Source organism: Oncorhynchus mykiss, chromosome 13 (genome assembly GCF_057628025.1).
Source record: "Oncorhynchus mykiss isolate SJ-2025 chromosome 13, ASM5762802v1, whole genome shotgun sequence".
Lineage (NCBI taxonomy): Eukaryota > Metazoa > Chordata > Actinopteri > Salmoniformes > Salmonidae > Oncorhynchus > Oncorhynchus mykiss.
Window position 1 is genome coordinate 70,578,070 of NC_143034.1, and position 25,164 is coordinate 70,603,233.

At 43.0% G+C, this 25,164-nt stretch overlaps 1 protein-coding gene across 9 annotated transcripts in view; it reads left to right on the plus strand.

The window, feature by feature from the left end:
- The first annotated feature begins 1,485 nt into the window (after positions 1–1,485).
- The window catches only part of usp36 (ubiquitin specific peptidase 36), a 34,323-nt gene continuing 10,644 nt past the window's right edge, over positions 1,486–25,164 (plus strand). For 6 of the 9 annotated variants that reach the window (XR_016486078.1, XR_016486075.1, XR_016486076.1 and 3 more), the window contains exons 1-14: positions 1,486–1,673; positions 11,606–11,886; positions 12,183–12,404; positions 13,505–13,615; positions 17,695–17,797; positions 17,948–18,015; positions 18,213–18,283; positions 18,622–18,704; positions 18,816–18,927; positions 19,159–19,299; positions 19,497–19,597; positions 20,541–20,670; positions 21,467–21,841; positions 22,147–22,368. Coding sequence is in view for 4 of the 9 variants with exons in the window: in XM_036939185.2 (XP_036795080.2) it covers positions 11,619–11,886; positions 12,183–12,404; positions 13,505–13,615; positions 17,695–17,797; positions 17,948–18,015; positions 18,213–18,283; positions 18,622–18,704; positions 18,816–18,927; positions 19,159–19,299; positions 19,497–19,597; positions 20,541–20,670; positions 21,467–21,841; positions 22,147–22,368 (2,007 nt within the window). In the remaining 5 variants the exon portion in view is untranslated. Of the gene's footprint in view, positions 1,674–11,605; positions 11,887–12,182; positions 12,405–13,504; positions 13,616–16,876; positions 16,972–17,694; positions 17,798–17,947; positions 18,016–18,212; positions 18,284–18,621; positions 18,705–18,815; positions 18,928–19,158; positions 19,300–19,496; positions 19,598–20,540; positions 20,671–21,466; positions 21,842–22,146; positions 22,369–25,164 lie in introns of those variants that run through there. The other 3 variants (XR_016486077.1, XM_090197388.1, XM_090197389.1) reach the window with 1 other exon arrangement.

Below are 25,164 nucleotides of genomic sequence, written 5' to 3' on the forward strand. Positions count from 1 at the left end.
TGCAGAATGCTGTGGTAGCCATGCTGATTAGGGGTGAATTCTAAATAAATCACTGACGGTGTCACCAGCAAAGCACCCCCACACCTCCTCCTCCATGCTTCACGGTGGGAACCACACATGCAGAGATCATCATATCACCTACGCTGCATCTCACAAATACACAGCGGTTGGAAACAAAAATCTCCAATTTGGACTTATCAGACCAAAGGACAAATTTCCACCAGTCTAACATCCATTGCTTGTGTTTCTTGGCCCAATTAAGTCTCTTCTTATTATTGGTGTCCTTTAGTAGTGGTTTCTTTGCAGCAATTCGACCATGAAGGCCTGATTCACGCATTCTCCTCTGAACAGTTGATGTTGAGATGTGTCTGTTACTTGAACTCTGAAGCATTTATTTGGGCTGTAATTTCTGAGGCTGGTAACTCTAAAGAACCTATCATCTGCAGCAGAGGTAACTCTGGGTCTTCCTTTCCTGTGGCGGTCCTCAGTTTCATCATAGTGCTTCAAGGTTTTTGCGACTGCACTTTAAGTAACTTTCAAAGTTGTTGACATTTTCTGGATTGACTGATCTTCATGTCTGTTGTTTCTCTTTGCTTATTTGAGCTGTTCTTGCCATAATTAGACTTACCAAATATGGCTATCTTCTGTATACAATCCCTATCTACCATTCCAGTGTTTAATTGCTATATTGTAATTACTTCGCCACCATGGCCTATGAGAGAATGCCAAGAGTGTGCAAAGCTGTCATCAAGGCAAAGGGTTGTTACTTTGAAGAATCTCAAATATAAAATATATTTTGATTTGTTTAACACTTTTTTGGTTACTACATGATTCCATGTGTGTTATTTCATAGTTTTGATGTCTTCATTATCATTCTACAATGTAGAAAATAGTCAAAATAAAGAAAAACCCTTGAATGAGTAGGTGTGTCCAAACTTTTGACTGGTACTGTATATACTAGGCGGTGTCAAAGGAAGGCCCAAAAATGTGTCAAAGACCTCCAGTCACCCAAGTCATAGACTGTTCTCTTTATTACCGCACGGCAAGCGGTACCGGAGCACCAAGTTTAGGTCCAAAAGGCTCCTTAACAGCTTCTACCCCCAAACCATAAGACTGCTGAACAATTAACCAAATGGTCACCTAGACTATTTACATTGACCCCCCCCCCCAACACACACACACACACACACCGTTTTTACACTGCGGCTACTTGCTGTTTATTATCTATGCATAGTCACTACCCCTACCTACATGTACAAATTAACTTGACTAACCTGTGTCCCCACATTGACTCGGTACCGGAACCCCCTGTATAGGTCCTCGTTATTGTTATTTTATTGGGTTACTTTTTATTGAATGTTTTACTTGAGTTTTTTTAGTAAATATTTTCCTAAATCTATTTATTTAACCTCATTGTTGGTTATGGGCTTGTAAGTAAGCATTTCACGGTAAGGTCTACCTACACATGATGTATTCGGCGCATGTGACAAATACAATTTGATTTGATTTGCTAACCTGCATTTTCATTGGCTTCACAAATCTGTCAGTCATGCTTGCCCACACCCTCTCAGAATGCAGCATGGGGGAAAGAATGTAACACAATTAAGGAACTGTAGCCAGGCAGAGTGTCTTTATCGCCAAACAGTCGTCGTTTTCGGATGATTGAACTTAAGGTGAGTGTTACTAATGATATTTAAGAATGATCAGTCTATCGATCTGTTTTTATAAGGACTAAACATCTGACGGATATTGTGAGGAGGTTGGGGGGTAGCTAGCTAACCACATTGCAGCATCGAGACGCCACGTTAGTCGTTAGCAAAGTTGCTAACCAGAAAGCTAGCAGTAAACAGTTAGCTTGCTGATGTTACGTGGTTATTTTTGTTAGCTAGCTAGCTACCCATTCAGTGTCAGTTTTCAGTTGTTACAAATAGATACATGTAACGAATAACGTTAACTATTATCCTTCATCTAAAGCCTGTTTGTTTATCGGCTAGCGTAGTAACTAAAGTTACGTGTTTCCAACTCGGACGCTAGCTAACGTTTGCCTCTCCGTGACCCACAGTACTCCGCGTGGAGACATTTTGACCAGACCAGGTTCGACTAGCGACGATAGACGAGCTAATTACATTGCCTTGGTCACGTTGGCTAGCTAAATAGCAAGTTAGATACACAGATAAGTACATACTGAACGAGGCCCCATAACAATTAAATAAAAATGTCACAGAAATTGCAATGTATTTGGCTCGCTTTGCAGATTAGTTAACGTTTGATGGCTAAGCTAGCTAGAATGTCTAGTATCTAACCTGGCTTGCTAGCTACTGACTTACTATGTAACGTTAGTAGTTACTGCAGCCAACATGGCCGGCTAGTTAGCTTGCTCTGTCTGTAAAATCTTTGCTAGCGACTTCGTCGCCGTGTCTTATTTAGCGAACTAACAATCTACAAACACATGTTAACTTTGCAGTAGATGGCCGGAAGCCAGTGAACTATGGTATTGTTGTACTTAAGGGGCAGCGCGCGAGCTAGTAAACAGTATATTACTGGAATAGCTAGGTTAACTTGCTAGCTACACTTCACAATCCTGTGCATACTTTTTTTTTGTAAACACTGCTCAAGTCTCAGTCAGGGAAGTTGGCTAGTTTCCCGACAGTAGTTCAGTGTTTGAAAATGTCCATGTCCATGGGACTCGCTGGGTTTATAGCCGATGTCAAGACTTCAGATTCAGCATCTTCCATGCTGAACCTCCTAGTCGAAACATATGGACGATTTCGATCAGAAGCCGGTTTGTAATACTAACATTTAGCTATTTGTGGCAAGTAGCTAATGCTGGGCATACACCACACGACTAATACAATCGTAACAACTTGGATGTGCTCACATTTACATGTCTCCTTGTCCCAAATCTTTAATTCCATCAATCTTCAACCCCAGGACTGTGGTGCTCACATAACACAATGATTCCTTAGTTAATCCCCCTACGTTTCAATTGTGGTAGGGAAAAATGCCGACACGCTAACGTTGAGCTGCTTTATTGGTGTTGAGATAATGTGTACATTATTATGTGCAGAAACATCCCAAAAGACATGGGTGCACAGAATATGGATAATAATAAATTAGATTTTTTTTGTTTTTGTCATGGTAGGACGCAATGTAATATTGGTGGAGTTTGTTTTGCATGGCCCGGTGCCCGGGGTGAGTGGAGATTTTTTTTTAAAGACTCTTGGAATCTTCTTAAATGGGCGAACTTTGCTAAGCTGGAGCACCTGACCATGTAAAATGAACCCGTCCATTGAAAAGGCATCCACCAATCAGTTTTCCATCACCTTGGTCCACACGGTGCGGGTTGTTGTTGTGTTCCTCTTCGCCATCATTGTTTTGGTCTCACATGCTGAGTGCTCATTGGGCATGGACTGCTGCCAATAGCCAATCGCATCATAGTACTGCTCATACTACAAGATGGCAAAATGGCGTGGTGTATGTTCGGCATAACCAGTCTCGTTGTTGTGGGTTATTGCCGTGCATACACTACACAATCTTTGACACGTTTTTGCTGTCCCAGACACATTTTTATGTTTGAGATGAAATCCTATGAACATGGGCTAGGATCAGGTCATTGGGACTCGTGTAGTTTGAGCGGGTCAAGGACACACTGATTTTGGCTGTTCCGTTCTCCAGAACCCCGGTGGGATGTCCTGATTTAATATTCGGGCACAATTTAGTTGTATCTTGTAGTATGAGGATGGATACGGTGCGATTGGGCAAGCATGTGAGACCCAATCATCGACGGCAAAGATGAAACCAACAGCTACCACAGCCACAAATTTAAAATGGTCTGTATTGTAAAAAAGATTCTGAATACAAAGTGTTTTTTGGTCTTAAGAATAGTAGTAGTAGGGTTTAATATCAGATTTTAAGATGAGAAATTGTGGAAATAGGCAGGATTTACCCATAATTATGACAGATTGGTAGAGCTGTGGAGAGAATGTAGCTGCTTAAATCTTACATTTTCACCTCCAAATCCCAACCATTTGAGGGTCTGTATTTTGCCCCTCAGTCTCTTTTTCTGATGTTTTTTTGCTAGGGTTGCAAAGGGTTGGAAACTTTCCGGTGAATTTGGGGAGTTTTGTGTAAATTCATCAAAAAGTTAGCTTATAACAGCGGACCTTTTTTGTGGGATACATGTAAGGAAATTCTAGTCTAGTGACATATTTTGGTTAAACTATGCCCAATTCAATGGAATTGCAACCCTCTGCATTACGTTCTCCCGTCACATGTACAGCTGATTCTGAAGATCTTGCACACTAATGAGATTCAATTGAACCCACACTACTACACTGTCTGAGCCAAGGACTACATGCTTTCTGTTAAGTTTTGATTACAATACTAGGTGGGGTGAATATATTTTATGACAATTTTTAAAAACTTGTAAATTGTAGCCTACAGCAAAGTGTTTAAATCATTTCTAACTTGTGAATAATTTCTGCTTGTTAGTTTTAACTTACTTGAGTCTGAGTGTTAATTCACCTGTTTCAATACATGTTTCATTTTAAAACATTTATCTTACAAAGGAGTTTAATCTAAATGCTTAAATAGTTATCTGTACATGGAATTGTATTTTTGAAATTCCTTTTTCTAATCTTTACAAGAAGTGCGCCCATGGCATTTATCTGATGTGTGGAGACATTTCACTGCAGCTAATGTAGAAGGAAAAGCGGTGCACATTTGCAAATACTGTGCCAAATCAGATGTAAAGAATGCAACAAAGATGCAGAATCATCTGGCCAAGTGCATTAAGTTCCCTCAGCGCTCACAATAAGCAACCTCTGACAAAAGTCCCTCTACTTCTATTTGGGGTGAAAATAATGAATCAGAGACCTTATCAATAGCAACAGCTCATGGGCCTCCTGGAATCAGTAGTTTTTTTTTACTCATTGGAGGAACTTAGTCAGAGAAATGCTGATGAATGTCTTGCTCGAGCTGTGCATGCAATTTGTTCACCTCTGATGCTCACAGGCAATGTGTATTGGAAGAGATTTTTGAATGTTCTTCGCCCAGCATACACCCCTCCAACCAGACTACTTATCTACTCATTTGCTGGATGCAGAGGTCAACAGAGTTCAAGTGAAGGTCAAGCAAATCATAGAGAAAGCAGACTGTAATGCAATCATCTCTGATTGGTAGTCAAATGTTTGTGGGCAAGGAATAATTAACTACATCATCTCCACTCCTCAACCAGTATTCTACAAGAGCACAGACACACGGGACAACAGACACACCGGTCTCAACATTGCAGATGAGCTGAAGTCAGTCATCAATGACCTTGGACCACAGAAGGTATTTTCACTGTTGACAGACAATGGAGGCTGCTTGGTCTAAAGTGGAGGACTCCTACCCTCACATCACACCCTTTGGCTGTGCTGCTCATGAATTGAATCTGCTCCTCAAGGACATCATGGCACTGAAAACAATGGATACACTCTACAATAGAGCCAAGGAAATGGTTAGGTATGTGAAGGGTCATCAAGTTATATCAGCAATCTACCTCACCAAGCAAAGTGAGAAGAATAAGAGCAGCACATTGAAGCTGCCCAGCAACACCCGTTGGTTGGGGTGGTGGTGTCATTATGTTTGACAGTCTCCCCAAGAAATAGCCATATCAGTCTGCTGATATGGATAGCCCCGTCAAGAGGATCATCCTGGATTATGTATTTTGGGAGAGAGTGGTAAAGCAGCCTGAAACCTATAGCGGTAGCCATTGCACGGATTGAGGGAGACAATGCCATCCTGTCTGATGTTCACTCTGCTTGCAGATGTAAGAGAATAAATCCGTACTGCCCTGCCCACTTCACTGTTGCTCCAAGCAGAGGAAACTGCAGTTCTGAAATACATCAAGAAGCGTGAAGACTTCTGCCTGAAGCCCATACACGGAGCAGTGTACATATTTGACCCCAAGTATTCTTGCAAGAGCATCCTGTCTGGTGCAGAGATCAACAAGGCCTATGGTGTCATCATTACTGTGTCTCGCCACCGTGGCCTGGATGAGGGCAAGGTTCTTGGCAGTCTGGCCAAGTACACTTTCAAGCAAGTGCTTTGGAATGGAATTGCAAAATGGTAGTTGTGCCAGGTTATCTCATCAGCCACCAGGTGGAAGGGACTTTGTGGATCTGAGGCTCATTCCCCTGTTGTCTCCATCATCCTCCAAATCCCACCAACATCAGCTGCCTCAGAGAGCAACTGGTCCTTGTCTGGGAACACACACACACCAAAGCACGCAACAGGCTGACCAATGCAGGGGTTGAAAAATTGGTGGCCATCTGGGCAAATGTGAGACTTTTTGAGCCTGACAGCGAGCCATCCTCAACAGGGTTGGAAAGTGAATGTGAGGCCTGAGAGTTTGATGTTCAAGAGGTGGATGTTGAGGAGGTCCAGGGAGAAGACATGGAAGCCTGAGAGGAAGACAACCAAAGCTTTAGTTTCTAGACTATCATTTTCTATGTATGTATGTTGAAAATGTTTCTGGGAGATGCGAGGGATCATTGGCGATCATCAGTGAAATCATTCCATGTGAAGAGTCAACTCATTTAAAGTTCAATTCATAACTAAATTGTTTAAAAAATATTATATTGGGAGGATTTAATAATTTACAATTGTCTGTCTACTTATAAGGTGTATGTTTCTGTCTCCATGTGATATGGTAAATATATCCAAAGGTGAAGTATCCAATCCAATTCAATCCAATCCAAAAAACATATATATTTAAATTATATTAATATTAGCTTGCATATATTTCTGTTAATTCCCACAAAGTTTCCACCTCTGAATATTCCCCAAAATGTGCAACCCTATATTTTGCTAATAATAATGTGCACACTTATAAAGGCAGTAGCTTACTGTTTGCATGTCGGCATTTTTTTGTTTGCAAACCATAATGGAAAAATACTTTTAAATTTTGTTTTATCCGATTGCCACCACAACTTTATTCATTCACTTAATCGATCTTACATCTCTCTGAAAGATGATCTATTGCCTCTGCAAACGGACTCTGTGTGAATATGGATCATGGGATGCTCATGTCTCCACCCTACCAACGGGAGTCGTTGACCCAAAGGCAGGTGACAAGCTTGGGTCCAAAATATTCCCATAGAAATGCCTTGGGCGTATTATGGCGAAAGTGAGACCTCTCACTTCACCTCTTCCTCTCTGATATGGCCTGGGGCTGCCCCCCCCCCCCCCGCCTCATGAATGATGTCATTACTGGTTAAAGAGCGAGCACACACTTTTATAAAATAAGTTACTTATATGCAGATGTTGTTTATCACTACAATAAAATGAGTCCCAATTGGAAGGGAAACAGATTGTTTGCCATCTGAAGCCCCATGAAATCAGCCAAAACAAGCTCAACTCAATGCATTCTCTCACTCCTATTCAATATGCAGTCCCCTGTATTGTGAATAGGCTACATCTTGATTTGACCAGTTCATCAATATATTTACCATTGAAATAAATGAAGTCAAAGTCAAATTGATTGTATACTTGATTTAATTAATGCATGCATGGATGTCTCTGAAAAATGTTGATGTGAAAAAGTTCAAATGTGTTTATTGCACTCAGGATGCCTAGTGATTGAACAGCCAAATAGCTGTTTCTGTCTAGAAGTGCTATTCTGTGACTTAGGCTAATACACCTTTTGTTGCCGTGGTATCATTTTGGTATTGACTATTGTGATACTAATCCTGGTATCAGTATCTAAGTAAAAAGCCTAGAGTTTTCTTGATTGTGATGTCATTAAAACAGTATGTAGTGTCATGGGTCCACGGTGTCTCTGACAGTGGCATATCGTTCTGTGTGGTAGCCTCGCCTATATGGTCCAATGGTTGGGTAGAACAGCACCCCTATAGAAACGGTTTGGTGAATAAACTGAAAATCCCTGTAGGTGGTCCACCCATTACATCTCATTGTGGGCTGTGTGATTGTTAATTCTATCAGTAGCAGCACATGAAGGTTAGTCTGCCCTTGTGCGTGTGATGCTGCATGTGCAGCCCCCCTGCTCTCCTCCCTCAGCTACGTCACTGCCAGATCTAATGATGAGTCAGGCTCCCTCCCTTTTCTCCGTCAAGTGTGGGTTTGAACAGAACACTGCTCTGTGACTGGTCCTTCCTGTGTCTGTGTGGTTGACCAAGAGCTGTTCCCTCTCCCCGGTGTGTTTCAACCCCTCAATGGCAGCATGCTAGTGCATCACTAACATATAGCGCTATAGTTTGCTGGTCGTACATCAAGTTGACGCAAGGTTTGTGTAGCAGTCCTTTGTTTACTCTAAGCGTGCTGGGTTTTTAACAGCTCACCATATCTTTTGAGTTAATGGAATGTAGCCTATTCAATCATTCTCATGCTGACTATTCCAGCTAGCCTATTTGGAGTAGACTTAAAAAACATGCATTTATTTATATTAATCTTTATTTCACTAGGCAAGTCAGAACAAATTCTTATTTACAATGACGGCCTACTGGGGAACAGTGGGTTAACTGCCTTGCTCAGGAGTAGAACGGCAGAATATTATTAAAAAAATTACCTTGTCAGCTCGAGGATTCAATCCAGCAACCTTTCGGTTACTGGCCCAACGCTCTAACCACTAGGCTACCTGCTGACCTAGTCTTGCCTATACAGTGGGGCAAAAAAGTATTTAGTCAGCCACCAATTGTGCAAGTTCTCCCACTTAAAAATATGAGAGGCCTGTAATTTTCATCATAGGTAGTACACTTAAACTATGACAGACAAAATTAGAAGAAAAAAAATCCAGAAAATCACATTGTAGGATTTTTTTATGAATTTATTTGCAAATTATGGTGGAAAATAAGTATTTGGTCACCTACAAACAAGCAAGCTTTCTGGCTCTCACAGACCTGTAACTTCTTCTTTAGGAGGCTCCTCTGTCCTCCACTCATTACCTGTATTAATGGCACCTGTTTGAACTTGTTATCAGTATAAAAGACACCTGTCCACAACCTCAAACAGTCACACTCCAAACTCCACTATGGCCAAGACCAAAGATCTGTCAAAGGACACCAAAAACAAAGTTGTAGACCTGCACCAGGCTGGGAAGACTGAATCTGCAATAGGTAAGCTGCTTGGTTTGAAGAAATCAACTGTGGGAGCAATTATTAGGAAATGGAAGACATACAAGACCACTGATAATCTCCCTCGATCTGCCCACGCAAGATCTCACCCTGTGGGGTCAAAATGATCACAAGAACGGTGAGCAAAAATCCCAGAACCACACCTAGTGAATGACCTGCAGAGAGCTGGGACCAAAGTAACAAAGCCTACCATCAGTAATACACTGCTCCGCCAGGGACTCAAATCCTGCGGTACCAGACGTGTCCCCCTGCTTAAGCCAGTACATGTCCAGGCCCGTCTGAAGTTTGCTAGAGAGCATTTGGATGATCCAGAAGAAGATTGGGAGAATGTCAGATGAAACCAAAATAAAACTTTTTGGTGGTAACTCAACTCGTCGTGTTTGGAGGACAAAGAATGCTGAGTTGCATCCAAAGAACACCATACCTACTGTGAAGCATGGGGGTGGAAACATCATGCTTTGGGGCTGTCTTTCTGCAAAGGGACCAGGACGACTGATTCGTGTAAAGGAAAGAATGAATGGGGCCATGTACTGTGAGATTTTGAGTGAAAACCTCCTTCCTTCAGCAAGGGCATTGAAGATGAAATGGGGCTGGGTCTTTCAGCATGACAATGATCCCAAACACACCGCCCGGGCAACGAAGGAGTGGCTTCGTAAGAAGCATTTCAAGGTCCTGGAGTGGCCTAGCCAGTCTCCAGATCTCAACCCCATAGAAAATCTTTGGAGGGAGTTGAAAGTCCGTGTTGCCCAGCAACAGCCCCAAAACATCACTGCTCTAGAGGAGTTCTGCATGGAGGAATGGGCCAAAATACCAGCAACCGTGTGTGAAAACCTTGTGAAGACTTACAGAAAACGTTTGACCTCTGTCATTGCCAACAAAGGGTATATAACAAAGTATTGAGAAGTATTTGGTCAATAACAAAAGTTTATTTTCCACCATAATTTGCAAATAAAATCATTAAAAATCCTACAATGTTATTTTCTGGATTTGTTTTTCTCATTCTCATAGTTGAAGTGTACCTATGATGAAAATTACAGGCCTCATCTTTTTAAGTGGGAGAACTTGCACAATTGGTGGCTGACTAAATACTTTTCTGCCCCACTGTATGGCAGTAGGTATAGATATGAGATATGCCTTAGGCTTCTTTTATCCAAAGCAACTTAGTCATCCGTGTGTAGATTTTTCTCCTGGGAGTCGACCCCACTATCCTGGCGTTTTTTAAGAGCCATGCATTACCAACTGAGCCACAGAGGACCAGTATCTAGCCTATTTCACTACTCAGTCCCATATTAAGCACACAAGTGATGTGCAGTATAGCCTGTCTTTTACAACCAATTCTGTAGCTCTTCTTAGAGCATAACCAACCTGGCCTGTATTCAGAAACATCTGACTAAGAGTGCTGATCTAGGATCAGCTTCCATCTGTCAGATATTCACTAGAATATCTGAAAGGCAAACTTATTTGAGATCAACACTCCTTCTCTAACGCTTTATGAAATTGGGCCCTGAGGTGAAAAAAATAATCAACGGTTACAACTGAATGAATAAAACAAATATAACACAGATTGCACTTGGAATAACTGAAGGCATTCTGAGGACATGTAACAAACAGCATGACTGTTACCACACCAGTCTTTCCTTTGTGACAGTGGACTGTTGCTGGTTGGGATGGCGCTGACTTGATTGATGTAGGAATAGACCAAACATGAGTATCTGACCTGGTAGACAGCAGTTGTGCTTGTGTCGAGTCTCTCTCCCCGCTACACACACATGCACGAGCATGAACACACACATGATGCCCGCCTCCACTATCTTGCATAACAACCGAGACGGCTGCCAAGTCCCAGCCTGACTCCTCAGATACTCAGTCCTCTTGCCATAATATGCTGCTGCTCACATAATATGCCGCTCTCTGGCCGAAAAGCACTAGTTCCATGCTTACAGCCCGGGTTGCCAGTTTACAGCCCGGGGTTACAGCCCGGGTTGCCAGTTTACAGTCCGGGTTTACAGTCCGGGTTGCCAGTTTAGGAATCACTGACAGGAAATAGACATTCACTGCTACAGTAGCCTCTCTCTCTGAGGGAACGATGACGCTGCAGTACTGTACTGTGGACTGGGTCTTGTGGATGTGCTACACAAGGTTGAGACCAATTGCTGCTCAGTAAGATTTCCCAGGTGTATTATTGTTATGGTATCATGACTTTTATTCCTAGGCATGCTGAAAAACATCTATATACACTGTGGAATTTAGTGTTTATTCCTATGTGATTTAATTGACTAGTCTCAAACTGGCCTTATTGTGTGTAATTGTTCTGATTTTGTTTTATCTATACTGTAGGCTTGTGTGGATTATGTCTTCATATGTTTTTCTGTGTTCTTCTTGTCAGTACCATTTCACCAGGTCAAATTCCTTGGTACATGTAAGCAAAGGTGATTCTGATTCCTGAATCCCACCCTCTGTCTCATCCACAGTGATGCTCAAACGATGCCTATAGTGGACAAGCTCAAGGAGGCCCTGAAGCCCGGCCGGAAGGACTCCTCGGCGGGCGACGATAGCGACCTCAATAAGCTGCTGGCCTCCTCGGCCAAGAAGGTCCTGCTGCAGAAGATTGAGTTTGAGCCGGCCAGCAAAGGCTTCTCCTATCAGCTGGACAGTCTCAAGACCAAATATGTGATCCTCAACCCCCGCGGCAGTGAGGGGGCCACGTCGGGTCAGAGGGCCAGCACAGAGCCCGCTCAGATCAAGAGGCAAGGTAAGGCCATTGACTGAGAAATTTACTCTCTCCCTCAGCCATTCAAGAGGTTTGTTGAATCTAGTTTTCACTACCACAGAATTAACACACTTCAATATTCTTCAACACCCAGAACAGCTCAACAGCTCAAAACATCAGAACAGCTCAATTCACCACGAGTGTTTCTCTCTACTGGGTTTTTGGTGACGTGATCGAGTTTGGCTGAATTGTTGAGTTTGTCTGCTGAACTATTCTCAATGGCTTTTCTGAATTATCCATGCAATTTCTGTAATTAATCTCACTCCTCCATCCACCAGTTTCAGACAACCAGTGTGGGGGCCAGAGTGATGGTATCCCCGCCCCGCAGAAGATGCTCTTCCCTGGGAACAGACTCTCCATGCGCTGGGAGCGTGTCTACCGGGTGGGAGCCGGCCTCCACAACCTGGGCAACACCTGCTTCCTTAACTCCACTGTGCAGTGTCTCACCTACACACCGCCCCTGGCAAACTATCTCCTCTCCAAGGAGCACAGTCGTGCCTGTGAGTAGTTCAGTTGACCTCTGGTTACATACCTTTTTGAATGGCACAATATAGGTGTTGTAGTGCGAAAACATTAAATGGGTCAATACAAATCTTTTGCTTCTAGTTTTTGAGACTAAACAGGTCCCCTAAATGGACAAACATATTGTCTAGAAATGACCTCAAAGGTTGGATGGAAAGGGGCACATGTCCAACAGCTCTACCACCATGAGTAAAAGGGGATGACTAGTCAGTTGTTCAACTGAATGCATTCAACTGAAATGTTTCTGAAAGCATATTGTTTGCTTAAAAACAATGGGTTTGTGTGCATTCACAATATAAGAAATTGATTCATATGTCATAAGCCAAACAGCCAACATCTGACACACAATAAGCAACGAACATATGTTTAAGAGAACTGTTGTGCTGGAAGTCAAATGACTTCCTCAGTTTGTTGATGTAATGACGGTAACTTGACTTGGCCAGTCTGTTGGGGTGATGACGGTGACTTGGCCAGTCTGTTGGGGGTAATGACGGTGACTTGGCCAGTCTGTTGGGGGTAATGACGGTGACTTGGCCAGTCTGGTGGGGGTAATGACGGTGACTTGGCCAGTCTGGTGGGGGTAATGACGGTGACTTGGCCAGTCTGGTGGGGGTAATGATGGTGACTTGGCCAGTCTGGTGGGGGTAATGACGGTAACTTGACTTGGCCAGTCTGTTGGGGTAATGACGGTGACTTTGCCAGTCTGGTGGGGGTAATGACGGTGACTTGGCCAGTCTGGTTGGGGTAATGACGGTGACTTGGCCAGTCTGGTGGGGGTAATGACGGGACTTGGCCAGTCTGGTGGGGGTAATGACGGTGACATGGCCAGTCTGGTGGGGGTAATGACGGTGACTTGGCCAGTCTGGTGGGGGTAATGACGGTGACTTGGCCAGTCTGGTGGGGGTAATGACGGTGACTTGGCCAGTCTGGTGGGGGTAATGACGGTGACTTGGCCAGTCTGGTGGGGGTAATGACGGTGACTTGGCCAGTCTGGTGGGGGTAATGACGGTGACTTGGCCAGTTTGGTGGGGGTAATGATGGTGACTTCACCTCATTATTCTATTCCTGTGCATTTCAGGTCACCAGTCGGGTTTCTGTATGATTTGTATAATGCAGAACCACATCATCCAAGCCTTTGCCAACACAGGAAATGCCATCAAGCCTGTCTCCTTCATCCGAGACCTAAAAAGTAAGTAGTGTGCTTCTTGTTTAGCTGTTTCCATCTTGAGTTGGCGTTGGTTTTTCAGAGTTGTAGTGGAAGCTTGTTTCTAGCAGCATTGCAGTTTTTGTTATCCTGCAGGGTACATGATATTGATTGGCTGTTATATTCTTGATTTCAGTTTAGTTTCAGAAACACTAACCAGGTTTCCATCTGTCATTTTTGAGATTAAAGTACGTGGGGGGGGGGACAAATGTCCCAACGGGCCAGATGGAAACAGCAAATGTCACTAAACAAAATACGCTAGACAATACGCTAGACACGGTGGGGATGGTTTTATGTCTAAGATGAATTATGTGAGTAATGGAAATGCTTTTATGTGCCAATATTGCTATAATAACATCATATTGTAGTCACATGATGACATGTTGTGTAGTCTTCCCACTACGACTCAGGAAACCGTAGTTTACTACAGATGAAATAAGTGATGAACTTCACAGGGTGGTGAAAGTACAAGGTCTTGAGCTTGATCCTCCTTTCCAACAAATATCCAGGGTCTTTTTCTGGTCATGATCGATGCTTGACTGCCATTAGACAAATAAAAATGATCTCTCTCTCTAGTCATAATAATCATCATGTAGGCTATACCCTCACTGTATCTATGACTGAGCTGTTGTCTAGTGCTCATGTGCCAAGACCAGAGTGGGCTCACTCAGTATGTGTAGGAAGAAGCCACTGCTCCAAAACCGCCATTAAAAAAGCCAGACTACGGTTTGCAACTGCACATGGGGACAAAGATTGTACTTTTTGGAGAAATGTCCTCTGGTCTGATGACACAAGAATAGAACTGTTTGGCCATAATGACCATCGTTGGAGGAAAAAGGGGGAGGCTTGCAAGCTGAAGTACACCATCCCAACCGTGAAACACGGGGGTGGCAGCATCATGCTGTGGGGGTGCTTTGCTGCAGGAGGGACTGGTGCACTTCACAAAATAAATGGCATCATGAGGAAGGAAAATTGTGGATAAAATAAAGCAACATCTCAAGACATCAGTCAAGTTAAAGCTTGACCACAAATGGGTCTTTCAAATGGACAATGACCCCAATAATACTTACAAAGTTGTGGCAAAATGGCTTAAGGACAACAAAGTCAAGGTATTGGAGTGACCATCACAAAGCCCTGACCTCAATCCTATAGAAAATTTGTGGGCAGAACCGAAAAAGCATGTGTGAGCAAGGAGGCCAACAAACCTGACTCAGTTACTGTCAGTTGAATTTTGGCCCATTCTTCTTAACTTATTGTGGTAAGGCTAGCTTGTGGAAGGCTACCCAAAACGTTTGACCCAAGTTAAACAATTTAAAGGCAATGCTACCAAATACTAATTGATTGTATGTAAACTTCTGACCAACTGGGAATGTGATGGAAGAACTGAAGGCTGAAATATATCATTCTGTACTATTTTTTTTGTTGACATTTCACATTCTTAAAATAAAGTGGTGATCCTAACTGACCTAAGACATTTAATCCTAGTAAAAATTCCCTGTCAGGAATTGTGAAAAACTGAGTTTAAATGTATTTGGCTAAGGTGTATGTAAACTTCTCCTTTAACTGTCCGTGGAAATGTTGCACTACGTCACCACGCACAGCCTTTTATCCACAACAAGTACATTTGATGGAAACATCTTTGGTGATGTAGTGCAGCATTTTGTTTATATGCAGATTTGTATTGTTGCGTAAGAATCTCACTAGTTGGATGGAAACCTAGCTAATGAAATGAGAACCAAAGAAATCTGATTTGGGGTTATGTACTGCATGTTTTTCACTTGTTATTTACCCGTACATCGATTATAATATATAATCGTCCCGTAGATGGTGCATTGTGCCAGAGAACACCCTGGAGACTCGGTAGCAGTATGCATAAGGTGATGATATAACGCTGGTTGGAAGTGTCACTGTGACTGCAGTGCCTTAGTGAGGCTGTGACTGTTATATAGAGGGGGGAGGAGGGATGGTACAAACACCACACTGTTATATAGAGAGGGGAGGAGGGATGGTACAAACACCACACTGTTATATAGAGAGAGAGGGGAGGGATGGTACAACCACCACACTGTTATATAGAGGGGAGGGATGGTACAACCACCACACTGTTATATAGAGAGAGAGGGGAGGGATGGTACAACCACCACATTGTTATATAGAGAGGGGAGGGATGGTACAACCACCACACTGTTATATAGAGGGGGGAGGGATGGTACAACCACCACACTGTTATATAGAGAGAGAGGGGAGGGATGGTACAACCACCACATTGTTATATAGAGAGGGGAGGGATGGTACAACCACCACACTGTTATATAGAGGGGGAAGGGATCGTGAGTTCAGCCTGATCTGAAGCCACAAATACTCGGATCACTGCTAATGTCAGTAATATAATCTAAGTTTGGCACAGGAAATGACTGATCTTCTTTATTGGTTTAAGTTTGCGGAGACTTGGAGTGTGTTCTTCCGGCACCTTACTGTGGATACCTTATGGTGTGTTCAGTAGTAGAGTCCTCTAGTGAAGGGCTATTCCGCTCCTGGAAGGCAAAAACACTTCCGGGTTTTGTTCCTACCTTGTGTACCATTTCTGAATTCCTCCCATATTAGGAGAGGATGAAAACTAGAAGTGTTTTGGCCCCCTTGGAGCGACATTGAACAGCCCTGCGATGGGCCTGTGTCAGAGAGGCGTTGTCCCCAGGGATCACCTTTCTCTTCTCTTGGTACTGTCCGTGTCTTCTTACGTCCTGAATTTTTCCTTCCCAATTGCTGCAATACCCTCTCCCCCCATCCGGTGCTCTCTCTCTACGATGCCCTCTCTGTCTCCTTGTGACTGCAGGCTAGGAGTAGCAGGGTAGCAGCATTAGCACAAACCCACAGAAATGCTTACAATTTACCAACAGTCTGCTCTGCTGAGATGGTTGATTTTCCTTTAGCTTCCTCTGTCTCCTGGCTATAAGATTTCAGACGTTCTCTCCCTCGCCTCTTTTGCTCCCTCTCACTAGTCAGCCTCTTGCTCTCCTCACACCCACCATTTCCTCCTTTTCACTCTTGTTTGTGGTGTCTCCTTCCCCCTCTATCTGTTAAGAGGAGACTGTAGACTGGTTCTCCCTCCTGTTAAAGGAAAAAACACTCATTCCTTTAATATACAGTGTTAAATAACACTGAACAATTCTTTGAACAAATGTTTCATTTTGGCGTTATAAGAAGGTTGATAGCAACATGGAAAGTCCTTTTGGATATCTATTGCAGTTGAATACAAAATCCGCCGGCACCATGCACTCTGGACTAAAGAGGAAGACTTATGACGTGCGCTAGATCCTACATGAAATGACACATTTCTCCAGGTAGGAATATCACAAAAAATATGATTAATGGCTCATTCCAGAGAAGACATCCTCTTGAGTTACGACATTGGCCAGTATTGAAATCTGACATGTTTGATCATCTTGAAGTCCTATTCCTAATAATTTCTAGTGTAGTGAGAGCTACTTCATCACAGTGCTACATCATACAGGCTGGATTTCTGCCTGCTTACATTCCAATAACGCAGATACACATGAAATGACCAGGGGAATTGATAGAACATCACTCAGAGATGCACGAAAACAATAGAACATTCAAAATGGATGAACCTTCCCTTTTAAGAGGAGACTAGCAGGTTGTGGAGTGTGTTTAGGTCTCTGTTTCTCCCTCCATTTAAAATGGATGAACCTTTCCTTTAAGAGGAGACTAGCAGGTTGTGGAGTGTGTTTAGGTCTCTGTTTCTCCCTCCATTTAAAATTATGATACCCATTTGAATGGCTTAATGCCTCAGAGTGGTCTCATGCTGTAGGCCTGCTGATAATGGACAGGTCATTTCCCCCACTGAGGACAGTAATGTATTTTCACCGCACAGCCCATTAGTTACAAACAACGTCAAACCAACATCGGAGACAAAAACACAGGAAGAAGGTTGGGTTGGGCATGCTGGGTTTGTGTGCTCTAGATAGTTTCCCATTAAGCCATAAGGGAGGGAGTTGATGCTTTTGGTATTAATCTAACAAGGTGTTTCTTTTTTGCTCTTGCAGAAATTGCCAGGCACTTTCGGTTCGGTAGCCAGGAAGACGCCCATGAATTCTTACGCTACACCATCGATGCCATGCAGAAAGCCTGTCTGAACAGCTACCCCAAGTAAGTTTGTCAAGTCATCGAGTGAAGGACATTAATTATACCTCAATGAAATGTGGATTGAATTGAATGTGGGTGTTCAGAAAGCCTCAATCTGTCATTTTTGGATGGTTCTTTGTCTTTTTTTAATGTATTTCTCTCTCTGGGTCGTAGGTTAGACCGGACGACACAGGCCACCACATTGGTCCACCAGATATTTGGCGGTTACCTCAGGTCGCGAGGTACAGCTTTCAATCTACTGTATTGCACAGTTGGTCAATTCCATTTCAATTCAGGAACTCTTGGAACTGTAATTTGTACTTTCTGATCTGACTGGAATTCAAAATGAATTGATCCCAACCCTGCTACGTCGATAAACTACTTTAAGGCATATTGACAAATTGCCTTAGTGGATTAATTCTATATTTTTCTCTTTCAGTTAAGTGTTCCATTTGCAAAAGTGTGTCAGACACTTACGACCCTTACTTGGACATTGCTGTGGAGATTCGAGTAAGTCTCTTGCTTACTTTAAAAGTATCTTCCTCCTGTCCTTGAATACTCACAAGCACAGATCTAATCAATCAATCACATTTATCCAGATACCCAGCCTAAAACCCCAAAGAGCAAGCAATGCAGATGTAGAAGCACATTGGCTAGGAAAAACTCCCTAGGCAGAAACCTAGGAAGAATGGTACTTATAAATTCTTGTCAGATAGGTGGTCCTATTGATTTATCCCTCGGCCAGAATAAAGAGTTAATTGATGTGTGTTTGCTGTCCCAAAGTCATCAGCTGAATTCCTATTTGGTTTCATGCCTGTGTTGAGTGGTCTTCCGTCTGTCCTTTTCAGCAAGCAGCAAATATCGTCCGAGCCCTGGAGCTCTTTGTCAAGCCCGATGTGTTGAGTGGAGAGAACGCCTACATGTGTGCCAAGTAAGTTCTGAGTAATGATGATGTAACTTCTAACACACTGATATTGTAGACGTACACAAGGCCCACATTAGTGTTATAGACATTTTATAAACAACACTTACACTTTATCAGGTGTAAGAAGAAAGTTCCGGCAACAAAGCGATTCACAGTCCACCGAACATCCAATGTTCTGACCCTGTCTCTCAAGAGGTTTGCCAACTTCAGTGGAGGAAAAATCACAAAGGTAAACCTCTCGCAAAAATAGTCATTACTCTGTTTAAAAATGCTGTTTCAGTGCAACAGTTCTCACCCTAACTGGGTCGTAGTCCGTAGGGCACCATTGCAAAACACTTTGCAATTATTATATATATTTTTTTGAAAAATTCAGGAAGTTCCTCCCCATTTAAAAAAAATAATAAAATTTGCTCCCTACTGAACATGCCCCTGATGCTTATCTCGCCTGTGTTTTTGTTAGGACGTTGGCTACCCAGAGTTCCTGAACATCCGCCCCTACATGTCTCAGAGCACAGGGGACCCGGTCATGTATGGCCTCTATGCTGTCCTGGTGCATTCTGGGTACAGCTGTCATGCTGGCCACTACTACTGCTATGTCAAGGTAAGGATGGTCGGCCTGAGACGGAACATTTGAGAAGGATTTTGTTTGGGAGTCTGAAGGATAATTTACGTTTAGATTTTCACTGTTCTATCAGAACGGTATGTTTGTTGTCCTGTTAATCTGTGTTTAGTCTCTACTGTGGCATGTCCCTTCACTTTATTTAGAAAAGCCCATTCATATTTCTGTTGTCTTCACAGGCCAGCAACGGGCAATGGTACCAGATGAATGACTCAATGGTCCATTCCAGTAACATCAAAGTAGTCCTGAATCAGCAAGCCTACGTTCTATTCTACCTGAGGTAAGACATTAACAATATAGTTACCAGACCCGGGTCCAATACAGATGTCTGACCAGTTCAAATACCTTTTACATTGAGACCTTATATAGTTACCAGACCCGGGTCCAATACAGATGTCTGACAAGTTCAAATGCCTTTTACATTGAGACCTTATATAGTTACCAGACCCGGGTCCAATACAGATGTCTGACAAGTTCAAATGCCTTTTACATTGAGACCTTATATAGTTACCAGACCCGGGTCCAATACAGATGTCTGACAAGTTCAAATGCCTTTTACATTGAGACCTTATATAGTTACCAGACCCGGGTCCAATACAGATGTCTGACCAGTTCAAATGCCTTTTACATTGAGACCTTATATAGTTACCAGACCCGGGTCCAATACAGATGTCTGACCAGTTCAAATGCCTTTTACATTGAGACCTTATATAGTTACCAGACCCGGGTCCAATACAGATGTCTGACAAGTTCAAATACCTTTTACATTGAGACCTTATATAGTTACCAGACCCGGGTCCAATACAGATGTCTGACAAGTTCAAATGCCTTTTACATTGAGACCTTATATAGTTACCAGACCCGGGTCCAATACAGATGTCTGACAAGTTCAAATGCCTTTTACATTGAGACCTTTTTCAAGTGAGCCCTGGAAGTGTTTATCTTAAGAGTTTACTCTGTTATGTTTTACATGACATTTGAGTCATTTAGCAGACGCTCTTATCTAGAGCAACTTACTGTAGCTGGTCCCCCGTGGGAATCGAACCAACAACCCTGGTGTTGCAAGCGCCATGATCTACCAACTGTTAAAACTATTCCATTGGTTCCGTTCTACACGACAAGCTAGATCAAGTATCTATTGCTGGTCTGATGGTTACTAGCGACTGATTGCAGTAGTAGCTAGGAACCATACACATTGACCATATCTGCTCTTTGCCCATTAGGATCCCAGAGACCAAGAAGAACGTGGATGGCCAGATCACCAAGCAGGGAATGGGGAAGAACGTAGCGACGTCAGAGCAGTTCAGGAAGACCAACCTCAACAGACCCCTGTCCTCTCCGCAGGTCACCAAGGTATGGGACAGGCTGGCAGAACGGTCCGTCATCAGAATGTTTGAAAGCAATACGGTATGAATAGACTTGCTGCCTTCGATGTGATACTTTTATTGTCCATTTGCATGGAAATCAATACAATACAGAACGGTTCAAATAAGGACACACTAACTATACTGTCCTTACACAAGGTAATATACCACTGTTCAGTAGCCTGATGGCTGATGAGATGAAGCTGGCCTTACACTATAATTAAGTGTTAAGGCTTGGGGGCGTGTGGTATATGGCTAATATACCACGGCTAAGGGCTGTTCTGATGCACGACGCATCGTGGACTGCCGGGACACAGCCCTTAGCCGTGGTATATTCACCATATACCACAAACCCGTGGTGCCTTATTGCTATTATAAACTGGTTACCAATGTAATTAGAGCAGGAAAAAAATACACGTTTTGTTATACCTGTGGTATACTGTCCGATATACCACAGCTGTCAGCCAATCAGCATTCAGGGCTCGTACCACCCAGTTAATAATATACATTATACCACTGTTCAGTAGCGTGATGGCTGATAAGATGTAATATACATTATACCACTGTTCAGTAGCTTGATGTAAGCATGGTAAATAAGCATTTCACTAAGGTTGGCCTGTTTTGTTTGGTGTAGGTGACAAATACAATGTGATTTGATGGCTGATGAGATGAAGCTGGCTCTACCTCTTTGTTCTGAACCTGGGGACTTTGTATCGCCTCCTGGATGTCTTGTATGGGGTGTTGTCTCAAGGCTTGGTCACTGAAACATGTCTCTTTCACTGCAGAAACTGGACCCTTTTCAGCTGCGTAAGATTCAGTCTGTAGAGGGCGGCCTGGGCATACCTGTGTCTAGGAACGGCGCCAACATCTCCCAGCAGCCCAACAAGATGTCCAACGGGACGTCGTCCTCCTCCCACGCACCCACCAGGATACCCAGTGGACCCATGCTGATCGAGGAGCCCTTCAAGAAGCTGAAGAAGCCCTGTCCTCCTCAGCAGCCCCAGGCGCGCAGCAGCACCCCCGCCCCCTCCAACGGTGTGGCCGGCAGGTCGGACGGCGGAGACCGGAGGCACGGGAACCAAGGGGCCAGGGGCCTGGCCGCATCTACCTCACTCAAGTCCCTGTCAGACTCCTCCTCGGCAGACACCTCCGACTCAAAGGTACAGCACTAGTTCTAATATATTATGAATTTTATTGGATGGGCAGTCTGTCTACTATAACTGCACAAATGTACCCTTAAATAATTGCGGTCACATACAGGATGAAAATGTGCATATCTCAAACATACACGTTGTCTTATTTACATGCGCTTCCCTCACTCAGAATGTAATATATCCCATTTATTCTTTAGCCCAGTCATGTTAACGTTATACTGGATTTACCATAAGATGGTCAGTTTGTCTGTGTGTCATTGGTTTCTGGTCACGTTATTCATCAGAACCAAATGCTTGCTATTGTCGTCCAGGATTCCATGGGTACCAAAAGTGCGCCGGTTGGTGGGACGTCCACCCCCCCTAGGAATGTCTCGAACGGCATGGCCTCCCCTGCCAAGAGTGTGGAGCGCGTGGGCACGGAGGAGCAGAAGACAGTCAAGCTAAAACCCCTGGCCCTCAACAACATCACATCTTCACCCACCGGCACCACGTCTCCCCCACCCGCCAAGAAATTGGCCCTGTCGGCCAAGAAGGTGAGACTAGAGGCACCGTGAATGGCTCAGTAGCCGCTTACTTGCTGACCAGACTGCACGCGCGCAAGTTGATTTTATACACCGACACCTGATGCGATCAGGACACTCAGGTTGAAATAGCTAAACAAACTCTAAACCAATTATATTAATTTGGGGACTGTTTGAAAAGCATTAAACATTTATGACAATTTAGCTATCTTGCTATTGCTAGCTAATTTGTCCTGGGATATAAATATTGGGTTGTTATTTTACCTGAAATGCACAAGGTCCTCTACTCCAACAATAATCCACCGATAAAACGGTAGACCAAATTAATATCTAGTCATCTTTCCTTCCTTCAGGCTTCTTTTTCTTCTTTGGACTTTATATTGCGGTTGGTAACCAACTTTAAGCTGCATTACCACAACCAACTGGAGTGTGGACCTCAGTTAATCTTTCAGTCACCCATGTGGGTATATGCTCCTAAAAACCAATGAGGAGATGGTAGAGGCAGGACTTGAAGCGCGTTGAGCGTCACAATTAGAACCAATTTCTATTTTAGCGCCTGGCTACACAGACGCTCGCGAGCAGTGTGGGTGCAATGATTGAATGCATGTGTACATATATGCAACGCTCACACGTGAGACACGTCCAGTCTGGTCAGCATGTTGCCACTACAGCGCTGTCTGGGCAAGCCAGTACTGACTACTGCGAGAGAGGTTTGTGTCCGATTTTAAAACGAAGACACTGTCTCTGATTTTGTAAACGTCTTGTGGATAAATTTGCCAGTCTCCGATTGATGGTGGGTCTTTGTCGCAGGTGTAACAGTATGTTGCGTCTGTTTTTAAAGCTCTGGTGCAAGTAAGCACTGGCTCACACAGATGGCACGACACTGGATAATAGGCCAAATCATAGTTTAGTAGTCTTTATAGTTAAGGCCCTGTCTTTTGGTTAATCATGTCACGTAGTTCAACTTTTTTTTTAAATATATTGTTTTTTAACGCTGTTTCATCAAACTGTATCCGTTTATTTTTATGTCAGATGGTCCAGCACCATCCTCAGACAATTGTCTACATTTTTGGTCTAATTCTAAGTTCTGGAAAATGCTTAAAATAAAGGTCAACATCCAGGTCATGTGACATGGTCAACCAAAACACATGGCCCTATTTATAGTCTTATCAGCAATACAGCTACTTTCCCTGGGCTTTGCCTTGGAAGCATGTAGTGTCTTTGTTGCCTGCTGCCTTCCTTCCCTTCACCTCTATCCCTAACACTTAAAAATAAGGTGTTTTCGTTATTATCCTATCAAATTGATTATGACAATTGGATCTATTGTAGTCTACTGTAAAGCTAGTACACGGTGTTCCTATTCTCCTATCAAACCAACCAACTAGTCTACTGTAAAGCTAGTACACGGTGTTCCTATTCTCCTATCAAACCAACCAACTAGTCTACTGTAAAGCTAGTACACGGTGTTCCTATTCTCCTATCAAACCAACCAACTAGTCTACTGTAAAGCTAGTACACGGTGTTCCTATTCTCCTATCAAACCAACCAACTAGTCTACTGTAAAGCTAGTACACGGTGTTCCTATTCTCCTATCAAACCAACCAACTAGTCTACTGTCAGACGAGGGCTGGGCGATATGAAGAAAATATCATACATTTTACAGTATTTTATGAATAATCGTTTTTAAATAATAGATCTAAATATGCTTTGAGTAGTTACCCTAGGGTAGCAACACAAATTAGAAGTCATCTCAATTTCTCCATTTATACCATTCAATCCAACTCCACACTGTGCCATGCAGAATGATATGGGCAAATAATATAGACCTAGTTAATTGTTGAACTGTTGGAATTAAAGTAGTTGGAATATAGTGGGCAGCACAGTGAATACGTTGTTTTGACACGACAATGAATGAATAAACCAGGGAGGAATTATTTACAGGGTAGGAACCAGTGTTGGTCAGTGTTTCCAGGTGACCCTAATTAGATGTTACATTACATTTTTTTCTTACTGGTGAATGCCTAGATAAGATACCATTGCACAAACATGCTTATCAGAGAGGAATAGGCAAAGCATGAATATGTTAGCTAGCTAGCTTCATGTATGTAAATATGTATATGTAAATCATATTTTGTCACATGTGCTGAATAGTACAGGGAAATGTTTACTTACAAGCCCTTAACCAACAATGCAGTTAAGATTTTTTTTAAATATCTACTAAATAAACTGAAGTAATCAATAAACATGAAAAAAAGAAAATAATAGAAAAAACAAATAATTAAAGAGCAACAATAAAATGACTAACGAGGCTATATACAGGGGGTAACATATAATGTCAATTTGGGGTGGGGGTTAGTTGAGGTAATAAAGGTAATATGTAGGTAGAGGTAAAGTGACTATTCCCAGGGTCCTTAGCTTAGTAGGTTTTAGGGCACTATGGTGTTGTAGTCAATGGATAGCATCCTCACGTAGGTGTTCCTTTTGTCCAGGTGCGAAAGGGCAGTGTGGAATGCAATAGATTGCGTTATCTCTGGCTCTGTTGGGGCGGTATGCAAATTGTAGTGGGTCTAGGATTTCTGGGATAATGGTGTTGATGTGAGCCGTTACCAGCCTTTCAAATCACTTCATGGCTACAGATGTGAGTGCTATGGATCGGTTGTCATTTAGGCAAGTTACCTTGGTGTTCTTGGGCACAGGGACTATGGTGGTCTGCTTGAAACATGCAGGTATTGCAGACTCGGTCATGGACAGGTTGAACATGTCAGTGAAGCTACTTGCCTGTTGGTTAGCACATACTCGGAGTACACG